A 14,002-nucleotide genomic window follows, 5' to 3' on the forward strand; every position below is an offset into this window, starting at 1 on the left:
CTGATATTACTACAAACATTGCCTGTAGCATGTGCAGGTGCACGGAGTCTCCGATACTTTGCAAGACACCTGTGCAGGATGTCTTTACAAGCTCAAAACTGCCCGATTTGAGACTGTGGATCAATTTCTTATCTATCTGATTCGCTAATGGGGGCAACCCATTTTTGCTGCCTGGGCCTAATTCCTGTCCCAGTCTGATCCTGTCTACCTTAGCCTATAGTTCAACTAGGATTATGAAAAGGAATCAAGTAAAATCTTTGGAAGAAGCCTCCCAAAAGGTATACCAAAGCTGGACATGGACCCTGCTGTGAATACTCAGAAGTAACAAAGATAAGCATCACCTTCTTTGTCTAATTAAAGTGTAAAATAGTTATTCAATAATGAAAATAGGAAAAAATGCAATGCCTTGTCCACTTCCTCCATTTTTAGGGAAACCTGACCAGGCAGAGAAAGCAGTTATCCCTGCCTCAACCTATTGTGGACCATAGCCCATCCTGAAAACAACAATGGGTGAAGATTACATTAGGGCAACTGAGAAGCAACTGAAGGTTAAACCTTTGCAAGAATATGACATAAGTGCAATGTGAGTACCTGCCATCGGGTCATGTTAGATTCAAATCAAAAGGTTTATGACGCTCCAGAGAATGGTGTCCAAATAAAATAAAATGTGTTGATTATGTGCCCATCAAGTAAACATTTATAAACTATTTGAGGAACTGTGTATTGATGAATGAAAATGTAATAAAAAAAATCTCAAATTCCGTTTGTAATATGGGCTGAATACAGTAAAAGCAAATGCCAAATACACATAAAATTGAAGTATGGGATTGCTTTGGTGATCAAAAAAATGGGGCCCATGACCCACTGGTGAGTCAAGTGCTACTTAACTGGGATTACAAAGAAGGTACCCTCAATCTCTTTTGTCCCTATTTTCAAAATAACCACACAACCACAAATAACATGAATCGCGAAGATAAAAGGGATACAAGTAGTCTGCAAGACAGTGGACGAAATTCAAAGCATTGCTTGACATCAACTGCTCTTCTGTTCGTTTTGTGCTACAAAGTAAATGTTCAGAAATATGCAGTGAAGTTTCTATGTAAATCAACTAGGCCCTCAGTATGGGTTACACCATTAAAGTTGATTAAATACTTTTGGCCTCATTAGGATCGCGGACGGACTTGCGTTCGTCCGCGACCCCAGAGCAGGAGGGAACCGCCGCATGGCATGCGGAGTTCCCTCCTGTGCAATTAGGATGTGACCGCCACCCTGGCAGTCACATCCTCTATTTTTAACATTGCAGCGGGTGGGGCGTCAAGCTGCACCCGCTGCAATGTTAAAAATGCAGGTGTTGCACTTGCATTTGTATGCAGAAAGAGGCAGGCACTGCGCGGTGCCTGCCGCTTTCCGCATACAAATGCAGGGGGGTACCATAGGTACCCCCCATGTGCACCCCTCACCCCCCTTCACCTAGGGGGCCCGCAACGGGCCCCCGAGGTGAAGTTACACATGCTTTTCCACGGCGGAAAACCCGCCGCGGAAAAACATCTGAAACAGGCTATCCTAATATGGCAGACGGTGTCTGACAGACACCGTCACCATATTAGAGCTTTTCCACCGCAGTTGTAAGCCAGCCGCGGCGGAAAAGCTGCAGACTGAAACCAGGACCCACCAGCCATCCTAATGTGGCGGTGGGTCCTCTGCGGATTTTCCGCATCCTCCGGGCCTGCGGTGGCTTTCGCCGGCCCAGAGGATGCGGAAAATCCGCAATCCTAATAACCCCCTTTGTATACTCCGGGAGCACAATTCAGGAAACATTATAAGGAAAGATGGGAGGAACCTTTGTACCAAATGAGTGCAAAAATATACTAGGACTCTCGAAGAAGGTGGGTTCTAGCACTTACATCTACAGCAGTCTTGTTATATCATAACTACTGTGCATTGAATCCTTCAAGAAGCAATTTAGACGTCGCACAGGTTGCCTCAGCAACATATGTGATAGTCAGTCCTCTAGTCCTACCCTCTAGTCTTACTATCATGTTCAAAGTTACAAAACTGGACTGAGGAAACAACATTTCCAATGCTGTTTGTAACGGTTATGAACAGTTACATTGACTTCTTACGGAGTACGCACATAGAGGTCTATTGAAAAAGACATGGGAGAGTATTTTAAGAGTACCTCTGTAGTACTTCTTTACGTACTCCTACAGGCCTTTGTGAATTGTCCCCAAACCTTCTAAATTAGAATGAAATGGCTATATCTGGGGAATAGTCATATACAATTAGTACAAATGAAGAGGACTGAGCAGTCTTTGCACTGTTATGAATAGGGAATTTGATGTTTTGGGGCCAGTTCTCAAAGGGCTGAGAGAGTATGAAAAAAAGTAGAACGGAAATACTATTAGATGTGCTCTTCATGCCTTTGTGAATTGGCCACAAAGCATCTAAAATGGAAATATTCAGGGTAACAATTAGTATAAATAGAAAGACCTGTGCACTCTTTGCACTGTTACTAACAGGGAGTTGGACGTTTTGAAGCCGATTAACAGCAGACATGTAATAGCATTATCACCGGAGCATGCATTTTAATAATTGATGGAGTTGATGGTGGTATCTCAAGTAGACCAGTGGTAAATGGTCAGTTACTGAAAGAGAGGGTTAAATATACTGTCCTGGAACATCGCAGACTTGCACTGGTAACGACTGGACCATGCAAAGTGTGAGTACATATTAAGGTAGCACATAGTATTTTTCAAGAAGCCTGGTAAATAGAACCTATTTTTTTAACAGAGATTCAGAACTTGAGCCTACCAGTAATAGTGTCACAGAAAGGTAGATCTTTAGAGAGTCTGACAATTTGGACAAATGTGACACTAAATTGTACTGTAAAATCTACCATAGCACACTCGAGGGATTTGCAGCAAGTGGATTTATGATTTGCCTATGGCCATCAATTGAAATAATTTATTGTTTACAGTTTGGGGCGTATCTCAAATAGAGCCAACTTGTGATTCCCCAAACTTGAATTATTAGTTACTCTATTGCTATTACGATAGACCTCAGATCCTCCAACACCAGCCTGTACTTTAACACCATCTTTGAACCAACACACTGTTTACCAGATTCTACTGAGGAAGAGGATTTTAACTATGTTATCCTTCAAACCAAGTACCGCCTTATACACCATACGTCGAGAGACGCTTGACAGGTGGATTTGTTGACCATTCTTCATGGTCTGAGAACCACTAATGGGAGGTGAAAGCCAGATTACCTACCTAAACCATTGTTTGTTTCTGGACGGGGAAGAATCTGCATAGATTATATATTTATAAAACAATCTGATCTCATAAATTACTGTCGCTGATCCAGGGAAGGGAGTGATCACAAGCCACTCATTTCATCTCTGTAAACTATGACCTGTCCATCAGGATGCGAGAATGCTCAAAGAAATGACAAACCTTTTGGAACCCAAGTAGCGAACAATAGAAGAAGGCTAAAATGGACTTCTTTTTAGGAGGTGTATGAACCAAACACTATCATTTCTTTGTATCAGAAGGCGTGGAGGTGATATGGATATTTTGAACTATTTTTGAGGCCCCAATGGGGAATTAACAGAATCTTTTCACATTAATCAAGGTGTATGCCAAGGTATGTACTAGTTCCAAGATTATTTATTGTTGTTTATTAAAAGGTAGGCAGCTGTATCAGTAACCGCACACGCGACGTGCCATCCTTGGAGGGAAATAAGATCACATCCCTTTTGTCGTCTGATGACTTGGTTCGATAATGGATTGTGTAGGCAGACAAAATGTTCTAAACTAGTTCAGAAATCAAGGCATAAATAAATAGGTTTATGACATTTTAGGTACCATATAGCTCAGTGAAATAGTCTTTGCACACGATTTTGCATGTAGCATTTTTAACGTACATGGAAGTGCTGGCAATTTGGTATTTAATGGTATCGTATATGTAATTGTTATATATGTTTTTCATTGACCGGGTAAGTGTACACTTTCTAGCTGCGTGACACAAAGAGCAGGGCCATGAAAAAATGGTATAGAGGCATGGAACAGCTAGACAGAGAATAAACAGTAACATATTAACACCTATTTATATACCATACCATTCTCCCTGTAAACCTCCCTCACTGAAGCACCTTGGTGTAATGCATGGCATGCTACAAATTCAAATGTCATTACACAATAGTGAAGTGTTTCTGTTTACATACCATCATGGTTACAACTGGTTGCCAGAAAATGTAAGTGGCCTTAGATTGGAATAAGCACTTTATAAATAGGCTATAACACAACATCATTAGCATTGCTGGGCACTAAGCTGTGCACTCCATTACTGAGCTCCACACAGTCCGACACAAAGCAATCAAACAGTTTCACTTCCGTGCCCTCACTGCTACAAGTGACTAAAGAGCTGGAAACACCTCAATGCTACAAGAGTGATATAAGTGGTATAAAATGCGTAGAGTGTAGTGGCATATACTGGAGTGACATAGTGGAGTGACCTAGAGTGTAAAAGTGTGTAAACCGAAACGGATGTAGCATGAAAGTGTGTGAACGGAAGTAGATGTAATGTGGCTGGAATATACATTATTAGATGTCAATGGTAATTTTTGGTAGTATGTGTGAATAGTCTAAGTAGTGTTAAATATATACATTTTAAAAACGTAATTATATACTGTGCGGCGTATACCGCAGTAAGTGCACGGTATACCGCTGTACACGAGTATAAGAATTCAGTATGTCATTTGGCTAATGGCTGATATTACCAAAGGTAAAAGGCAGCTATATAGTTTTTATCACAGTTCTTGTGCATTCTACGGTCTGCATTTTGCTGAGTTCTGGGATAAGGAGTTGGATATAGGTAAGTATTAGGTTTTATTGTTGTACACTACCTATTACCTCTATAATTAAGTGGTAATAGGTAGAGAAGTGTATTTATAATTTTCTATATATTTAATAGCTGTCTAGGGAGAACTGCACATTTTTTTAAGTAGTGTGGTAATTTGTAGGTATTACCTTACTACCCTGTAGACTTTTTGTTCTTATATAAATATGTCAAAAATAGAAAATATACTGTAGTACACTAAATTTGTGAACTTTGGGGCCAAATGTACAAGCATTTGTGTAGTCGGCCGTTTCCGACTGAATAAATGTTTTAGGCATGTACAAATTGCGACTTTGGGACACTTTACAGAATCAAAATTAGTGTTCGTTTTTTGAAAGGGGCATGTTAATAGCCACCCTTCCAAATACCAGATCTTAATGGGATTTATGAATGTTTTGCGACTGAATTACGGTCGCAAAACATTCATATTTTACTGACTCCTTGAAGGGGGTGGTAACCCATTCGCAATTAGGAAGGGGGTCACAAAGGGACCCCTTCCTCTTTCAGAATGGAAAATATATATTTTTAGGTCGAGCCTAGGCAGCACGCATCTGCTTTTGGCATGCCCATGAATTGCCATTTGTTCGTTGTTGTGCCATTTAGAAATACAGGGTTTTTATTGGTGCACTGTGTCTGATTGTCCCGCCTTTACGTGCTTGGGTCCCACCCAAGAGATTTCACTCATTGTTTGCTTGCGTTAGCCATCCCAATACGTCTGCGGTTCCTTCTGGTCATCCTGATCTTCCTTTTTATTTTGTAGGCTATCAACATCGTTTTAGGCTTTCAGGCCGCTTCAGGAGCAATGCTCTATTCGGCACCTGCAAAGTGGCCCTTTCTGTCCGGTAGCTGTTGAGCTATGCCAATAGCTCTAACTCATAAATCTAAAAAAAAAATGTGACACCTACTGCATTTCTAATGCTTGTTTAAGAGCAGTCAGTGGTCTCACGGACCACGGCCTACTCCAAAAAAAGAAACTTCAAAGTTTAATTTTTTTTCTTTTTTTAAACGCATCCTGTTTTCCTTTTAGCAAAACAGACTACATTTTTTTTAAAGATTGCTTTATTAAAAGCCATTTACAGACATGTTTGTTTGCTAATTCCACCAAGTCACCATTCCTTTGATGGCTGCGATTCCTGATGGGTACCACACTCTGACCTACCTCATTAATATACATGAGGTAGATCAAATGCGGCCCACTAGGAATCGCTATTTCAAAGATGTATGTTTTCTTACATCAGGAATTGCTATTCTAGAATTTTGTACATGTGGCTCATAATGTATTACAGCGATTTTTAAATTAAAAAAAATATATATATATACTTTTTTGGTGCTGCGGTCCTCTCTATGTAATACTGCAGTATTTCGCTTTTTTTTAAATACACAGAAACACATTAATATGTTTCCCTACGTATTACCACTTTACTGAAGTGCTATAGGTAGGAAAAAAATCGCAAATCGAGGGCCTCATTTACGAGGCCCCTTGCGCCGCCTGAACGTCACTTTTAGTGACATTCTGTGGTGCAGGAGCCTGCTCCATGTTTACGAGGCAGCACTAAGCCACTAATTTTGGCTTAGTGCTGCCTCGTAAAGATCGTCACCCTTTAATGCAGTTTTCTGTGATTTAAGGGGGTGCAATGGGTGTTGCTGGGGGTGTTCTGAGCCACATCCATGGCTTTTTGACACTGCTCCTGATGTATGAGAAATCATAACTCTGAGTCAGCACCAAAAACTTACGCCTCCTCATGGGAGGCGTAAGAGAGGCACAACGAGGAGAAATATCTTTATTTTGCCTTTTTCTCTTTTTCTGTTCTGCAGCACACATAGAAAGCGAAAAAAGTCCCTCGTGATTGTTTTTGTGACGGAAGGTTTCCCTTCCGGCACAAAAATAATCATCCCTGCAATGCAGGCACCCTCGCACCATGGTGCAATTGTGCCTGCATTGGTGCACGGCAGCCCATTGTGCGCCGGTACAGGGGAAAAGGACAGGAATGCACCGTATCTGATGGACACAGCGCATTCCTGCCCTTTTCGTCTGCCGTAGGGCAGCTCAGCAGGACGGCCTGCTGTGCTGCTCTACAACAAAACCTCATAAATTAGATCCAACTACTTACCTAGATCTGAAGGCGAAATGCAGTAGAAAGCTAAACTACATAAATACAACATGGCTGAACTATAATATTTGTAAATGCAGTCATTATCCAATCACCTAATGGCTTGTCATTGCTATGTACAGCGGTGACATTAAATACTGCGACAACAGATATAATTTAGTTAAAATGCCTTATACCTTAAAAAAGACTTACCCATCTCACCTGTAGTACCCAAAAGGATCATCTGCGGTCCATAATGTGTAATCCTGCCAAATTTCATGTACATCTGTTCAGCCACTGTATGCCACTCCACTATACACTATTCCACTCTACGCCGCTCCACTGTACGCCACTCCAATATACGCTATTCCACTTTGCACCACTCCACTTTACGCCATTCCACTCTATACCACTCCACTTGACACTATTCTACTATATGCCACTGTAATATACCTCACTCCAATGTACCCCACTCCACTCTACACCACTCCAGTAGACACTATTCCACTGTATGCAAGTACACTCTACTTCACTCACCTCTATGCTATTTGACTCTGTGCCACTCCACTCTCCCTCACTACACTTTATGCCACTCCACTGTATGCCACTGCACTCTGCACTAATACAATGCACCATATTTCAAAAGCAAGAGTGTGCATGACTTTGGGAACTTGCTTTTTTAATTATGTGCCTTAGTACTATTATTTTTGGTGATGCCAGTGAACTCCTCCTACAATTTCTGTAGGTCACTGTCGGCATCAATCTAATTACACCTTTATATACTTCATTGTCAATATTCTGCAGAGTGACAACAAATAATTATGGTCCTGAAGAATACCTATAATGTCTTGGTAAGGTCAGGACCCAGACAGAAGCATGTTGACCCCTGTCTCAAGGGGCTGAAGTTTCACTCACCTCTTTTTTTAAGCTATCTCTTGGGGGCACCTTATAAAATTCTGATTCAGCCTGCCAACAGGTAGTTTTAATCCCTTGATCACACAACCTGCACTCCTCGCCTATGCCACCATCTCTCTTAGGGACCTCATTAACATAAAACACCTCAGGAGCTCCTCCTGACCATGCGAGTTGTAGCCCACATCTGATGCCTTCGCTCCTGGTGTGAGGAGGGACCCAATGATGAAGCATCCCACCTAAGGATGGGTGAGGGTTACTGTCCTTAACAAGAATTCTTGTCCACAGTATGGAAACACATCTTTTTGAGACCATGTGTACCTCCGTGTGCCATAAAAATGCATTTTCTTTTCATCCTATGCATACCCTTGTTTTCGCCTTGAACCCATAAATAAGGAGCAGACCATTAACTTAGGTTAACACCCCAGAAGAGAGTGCTAACCACTGATAACACTTGCAGTGGGGCAAAAGAATTACTGGGATCAGACATCGCCCCTCTCAATAGCATCATCTTGTAGCAGCCTGGCTGACCATGTGAATCTGGAAGTTTGACAGGAACACTCTCCATTAGCTTTCCTTGACCAGCCTCCGCCACCTTCAAGACATGCTGTCTAGCTCATAAAGAACTGCTTACAGAAGCCCCTCTTTAGGTGGTCTTCAAGATCAAACTCTCCTGTGGCACCTTCAGATCCTGGAGCCACAACATTGCAAGACTGAAAATCAATCAATGCAAGAAGACAAAAACAGGCAGGAGACCTTCTCCTGCTATGCCAAGGAGATCTGGAACAAGACTGCAGTCCAGACTTGAAATTCACCTCCCTTCTCCTCTAAAGCAAGCAAATGAGGAGACTTTTCTTCATAAAGTAAATCACCACGCCCAAGTACCACTCCACTCGCCACTTCTCTCCACTCACAGATCCTCTAGAATCCTTTTCCCTTGTAGCCCCTCTTCTCACGTTCACCTATCTTTTTAATCAGTGCCACCTTCCTTGAAACTAGCTTTGTGTCTATAAATCTATCCATACCTAGAGCTGTCCAATCCCGATTGAGAGGGTCGAAGTAGAATGTTAAATGTTGACAACAATATTGGCTGTAAGTTTTTTCTTTACCCCTGCAATAATACTCGTAAATTAATTGTATTTTTTGCTAAATACAATATTTTGCAGAATGAGCCCAGCTCCGCGCACTCAGTGGTTTAACTTGCGTTGCCACTCAAGAGACTCCTATTACAGTCTAACAGAATGCCAAGCATCCCCCACTTGTGCAGGACGGAAGTTCAGGGCTGTGGTATGTGGTGTAATATTTCAATCTCTGAGCAGAGCCCCCTGGTCAGTTTCCAAAGTCACATTGGATTTCGCAACCTCGATGAATACATTTGGAAAAGATAAAACGAATCTCCGTTGTCCAAAATATGTTTTTGGTATATTGCTGTTTACTACTGAAAAACATCCCCAGTCTTTTACATAGTTATTCAGCACACACTATAAATAACAGATTCATGTAGCAGGACACCTGTTGCTGTCCATCAAGGTAGATGTCCCTGCACTGTAATGAACTTATTTTTAGGATGTACGTTACGATTTACTTTAATATTAACTGATTTATGTTCTCACTTTGTAATATGGCCAGATTAAGTTCAGAAACAAATAAAAGATAACATGAATGTGAAAGGTCACACACGAGGGAAAAAATAAAAACGTAATTTCCGTTTCTCGTTATTTCGCAAAACAATTTTTGGGAGGAATACGTTAGCCCAAACGAATGTAATAAACCAGCATTTCAAAACACCGCACTCTTACCTGCGCAACACAAGAAGAAGGCGAGGAGAAACGGGAGCGGCGGCATTTGTGCTGAAGTCCTGGGGCCTCTGTCGCCTCCGCTCTGCAAGGGACGTGTGGGATCCCAGAATGCCGGTGCCCTGTCAGAAGAGACGGCTCCGGCGCTTCCTGTTGCAGCGGATGGGATGAAAGCGCCGGACTATTGTAGTCCGGCACCTGTTCTTCACACGACAGCTGGGGACACGGGCTGACCAGTCTCAGAAGGGGCACAGCAGTTGGTCCAAGTTTTCACCACAGAACTCTCGCTCAGGATTGGAACAGCTTGGAAAACAAAATAGTTGAAGGTTTCTGCGCACTGCAATCGACTGCCCCAAGCCTTTCTTAATTTGAATTTCTTACATAGGCCATGTTTGTGTTAACTGTATTAATGTTAGCAAGATTACCTTCCAGTAAATAATCTTTTGCTACCTTTTCACCTGTTGTGCAGGATAGTTTTCAAAAGGTATTTTGACCAATGGACACTATAAATCAAATTAAAAGGTGATCATTTTGCTCAAGCGGTTATTTCAGTAGAGAAATTTGATAAGAGATATTTACCAGAAAAGTTAAGTTTTTTGTTACAGGAACCCCCCACGCCCTCCCCTAAATATCATTGTGCGCCCCAAAATTAATCAGGTGTACAGTTTCGGTTTGTAGATATTGTGTCATAGCGAGTCGCACCTAAAAATATCTATAATCCAATATTGATGGTATTAAGCATTTATGTTTTCAATCGATGTTTTTACTTTTTTTTCTTGATGCCATATCTCTTCAGTGAGTTACCCATTCTTCTACTTCTAATTTGTAGTAAACTCTACTGTATTATGCTCAAACTATTTTTTTATACAAAACTACTAGCTACAGATTAAGCTGAGTATTTCTTCTTTGGCTGTGTATGCCGATCTCTCGCTTCCCCGCCAGCCGCTAGTTTTGGTCCCGCTGCCAGCAGGTCTGCCTGGTTGAGCTGCAGATTCTTTCACCTGTGGGCATTTAATTTATTTATCTCATCCCTACTTACTGGGTTTGATTTTGTTGAGTTAATTTTTTTCGGGTTTACTTGCCATTGGCCCTCTAACTTGGTTTATTTTTCGGTGTTTTGTCCTCACTTGCTCCCCCGCCCATTCCCTCAGTTTTTCCCACCCCTTTGCTGTTCCCGCTCCTTGTCCTCTCGCCTCCCTGGCGGCTCTTCCCATCTCCCAGGGCTACTTATGGAGGCTGCGGTGTGGCCACGCCGCCAGCACACCGTAGGCAAGTCCTCCTTCACCATCCACACCTGGAGCACGCCCAGCACCAGGACCACTCCAGCCTCCCGCCACCCGCCAATACACCACCTAAGAGCTCTGGACCTGAAGCCAGGACACCAAAACAACAGCTCCTTCACTTCCTCACCACGATCTATGAAAGGATCCTTCCCCTGCCGACACTGCTGCTTCTCCTGCAAAACAGCCTGCACGAATCCCGCGCCACTTCCACTCAGAAGACCATGAGGATCCTGGAACTGCTCCAATGCATCCTGATCAACGTCTGCTCTGTCTAGAAACATGCCATGGAAATCTGGGACACCATTACTACTCTCTCCTCTGACGTGGCCTTCATCACCGAAACGAGGCTGAACCCTTCCTTGAACCCTGACATTGCCACCGCCACTCCCTACATCTACAAGATGATACATTACAACCGCATAACAAACACGGCAGGAGCATCACCATCATCTTGAAGGAAACCATCCAATGCACTGCCACTAACGACGACCCAACGTTTCTCATGGAACACCTCTGCTACAGATTGAAGCCAAGACCATGATAAGAGGCACCTTGCTTACAGACCCCGGGGCCCGACTTACCTTCTGCAATTCCATCTCCAATCTCATTTCCCCCCAGCCATTGATTCCCACTACTACGTCCTTCTCGGCGACCACAATTTCCACATCGACTACCCCAACAATGCCAACTCCACCACCAACCTGGATAACCTGAACAACAATGGCCTCACCCAACTAGTCACCAAACCCATGCAAAAAGCTGGACACAAACTCAACGCTAACTCCACCTCCAGTGACAGAATCAAATTCACCCATGTCACAGAATTCACCTGGACTGACCATGCCATCATTCACCATCACCATCTCCGAGGCCCAACATACCATCATCAAGCACCACAGCACCACCCACCGCAGCTGAGGTAAGTTAACCGAGACTCAATAGACACATGCCATTAACACCACACAACCAGAAACTTCAGCAGACCTTGACAAGGCCATCCAGAACTTCTCCACCTGGATCACCAAGTGTGCTAACAAAGGTGCCCCGCTGAAACCAGCAAAAGCCAACAAAACCCCAAAGCAAGCGAGCTTGTACACCCCAGAGCCACCAAGCAAAACTGCTACCAACTCTGAACTGGGGTGGTGTGGAGTGCAAAAAAACGATGGATTTAGGCCCAGATCTCTGTACTGGGGCGAATGTATGACATTGTTCTGCATTCTGTCCATCAACTGTTGTTTTTGCATTTGTCACAAGCTATCCTGGCTGAAGACGGCAGATATTCTTTAGGAAAAAAGGGGGACCCCTACTTCTAATGCATTCACTACTCGTAGGGAGTAAATTAAACTATTTTTTAGAAGAACATGTAGTAGTGAGCTTAGTAATTAAGCCAAAAAACCCAAGGAGACAGAGAAGCTAATTGGATAATTAAAGTGACATGTAAACAAAATTGATAGAACAAAACCCAATAATTATATTCAAAAATAGTTTGTGATTTATTTAAATATTTTCTTCATTTTTTTGTTTAGAATCTCATTTATAAAAGGTACATATAAGTATTTAAAACATCAATGACATACATTTTGTGATTTCGGAGAATTAACAACACATATTCAAAAACATGGGAAGAAAGAAACAGGGAAAAAACACACAGAAAAACAGTACAAATGACTCTGATGATAAATAGGGCTAGTGGAGTAAGCAAAACGGTGGGTGGAGACGCTTTGCTTACTCCACTAGCCCTATTTATCATCAGAGTCATTTGTACTGTTTTTCTGTGTGTTTTTTCCCTGTTTCTTTCTTCCCGTGTTTTTGAATATGTGTTGTTAATTCTCCGAAATCACAAAATGTATGTCATTGATGTTTTAAATACTTATATGTACCTTTTATAAATGAGATTCTAAACAAAAAAATGAAGAAAATATTTAAATAAATCACAAACTATTTTTGAATATAATTATTGGGTTTTGTTCTATCAATTTTGTTTACATGTCACTTTAATTATCCAATTAGCTTCTCTGTCTCCTTGGGTTTTTTGGCTTAATTACTAAGCTCACTACTACATGTTCTTCTAAAAAATGAAGACGGCAGATAGCCAGAAACCGGTCCTAGGATGCTTTATTCCAGTCCAGGAAAGACATGGCTTGGCAGTTAGGCTTGACTGTTCCCATGAGGCACAGGGTCAAGGCTGATTTGCATATGGCCATGTCTGAACTGGGGTGGTGTGGAGTGCAAAAAAACGATGGATTTAGGCCCAGATCTCTGTACTGGGGTGAATGTATAACATTGTTCTGCATTCTGTCCATCAACTGTTGTTTTTGCATTTTTCACGCCGAGTGGGATGGGTATGCTCAGACGTGAGTCCCATGCTCTCCACACCACTGGAGTCAAGTTACCCTGGCTGAAGACGGCAGATAGCCAGAAACTGGTCCTAGGATGCTTGATTCCAGTCCAGGAAAGACATGGCTTGGCAGTTCGGGCTGGACTGTTCCCATGAGACAAAGGGTCAAGGCTGATTTGCATATGGCCATGTCTGAACTGGGGTGGTGTGGGATGCAAAAATATGATGGATTTAGGCCCAGATCTCTGTACTGGGATGAATGTATGATATTGTTCTGCATTCTGTCCATCAACTGTTGTTTTTGCATTTGTCACCCCGAGTGGGATGGGTATGCTCAGACGTGAGTCCCATGCTCTCCACGCCACGGGAGTCAAGCTATCCCGGCTGAAGACGGCTGATAGCCAGAAACTGGTCCTAGGATGCTTGATTCCAGTCCAGGAAAGACATGGCTTGGCAGTTCGGGATGGACTGTTTCCATGAGGCAAAGGGTCAAGGCTGATTTGCATATGGCCATGTCTGAACTGGGGTGGTGTGGAGTGCTAAAAAACGATGGATTTAAGCCCAGAATCTTTGTACTGCGGTGAATGTATGACATTGTTCTGCATTCTGTCCATCAACCGTTGTCTTTGCTTTTGTCACCCCGAGTGGGATGGGTATGCTCAGACGTGAGTCCCATGCTCT

At 42.5% G+C, this 14,002-nt stretch overlaps 1 protein-coding gene across 1 annotated transcript in view; it reads right to left on the minus strand.

Moving 5' to 3' along the window:
• Positions 1-9,826, minus strand: part of CHRNA1 (cholinergic receptor nicotinic alpha 1 subunit) — a 171,789-nt gene extending 161,963 nt beyond the window's left edge. The window contains exon 1 of the mRNA XM_086956170.1: positions 9,704-9,826. Within this exon, the coding sequence (XP_086812296.1) occupies positions 9,704-9,749 (46 nt within the window). The 5' untranslated portion in view covers positions 9,750-9,826. The remainder of the gene's footprint in view (positions 1-9,703) is intronic.
• Between the last annotated feature and the right edge of the window lie 4,176 nt (positions 9,827-14,002).

This window comes from Lissotriton vulgaris, chromosome 2_1 (genome assembly GCF_964263255.1).
Source record: "Lissotriton vulgaris chromosome 2_1, aLisVul1.2, whole genome shotgun sequence".
Lineage (NCBI taxonomy): Eukaryota > Metazoa > Chordata > Amphibia > Caudata > Salamandridae > Lissotriton > Lissotriton vulgaris.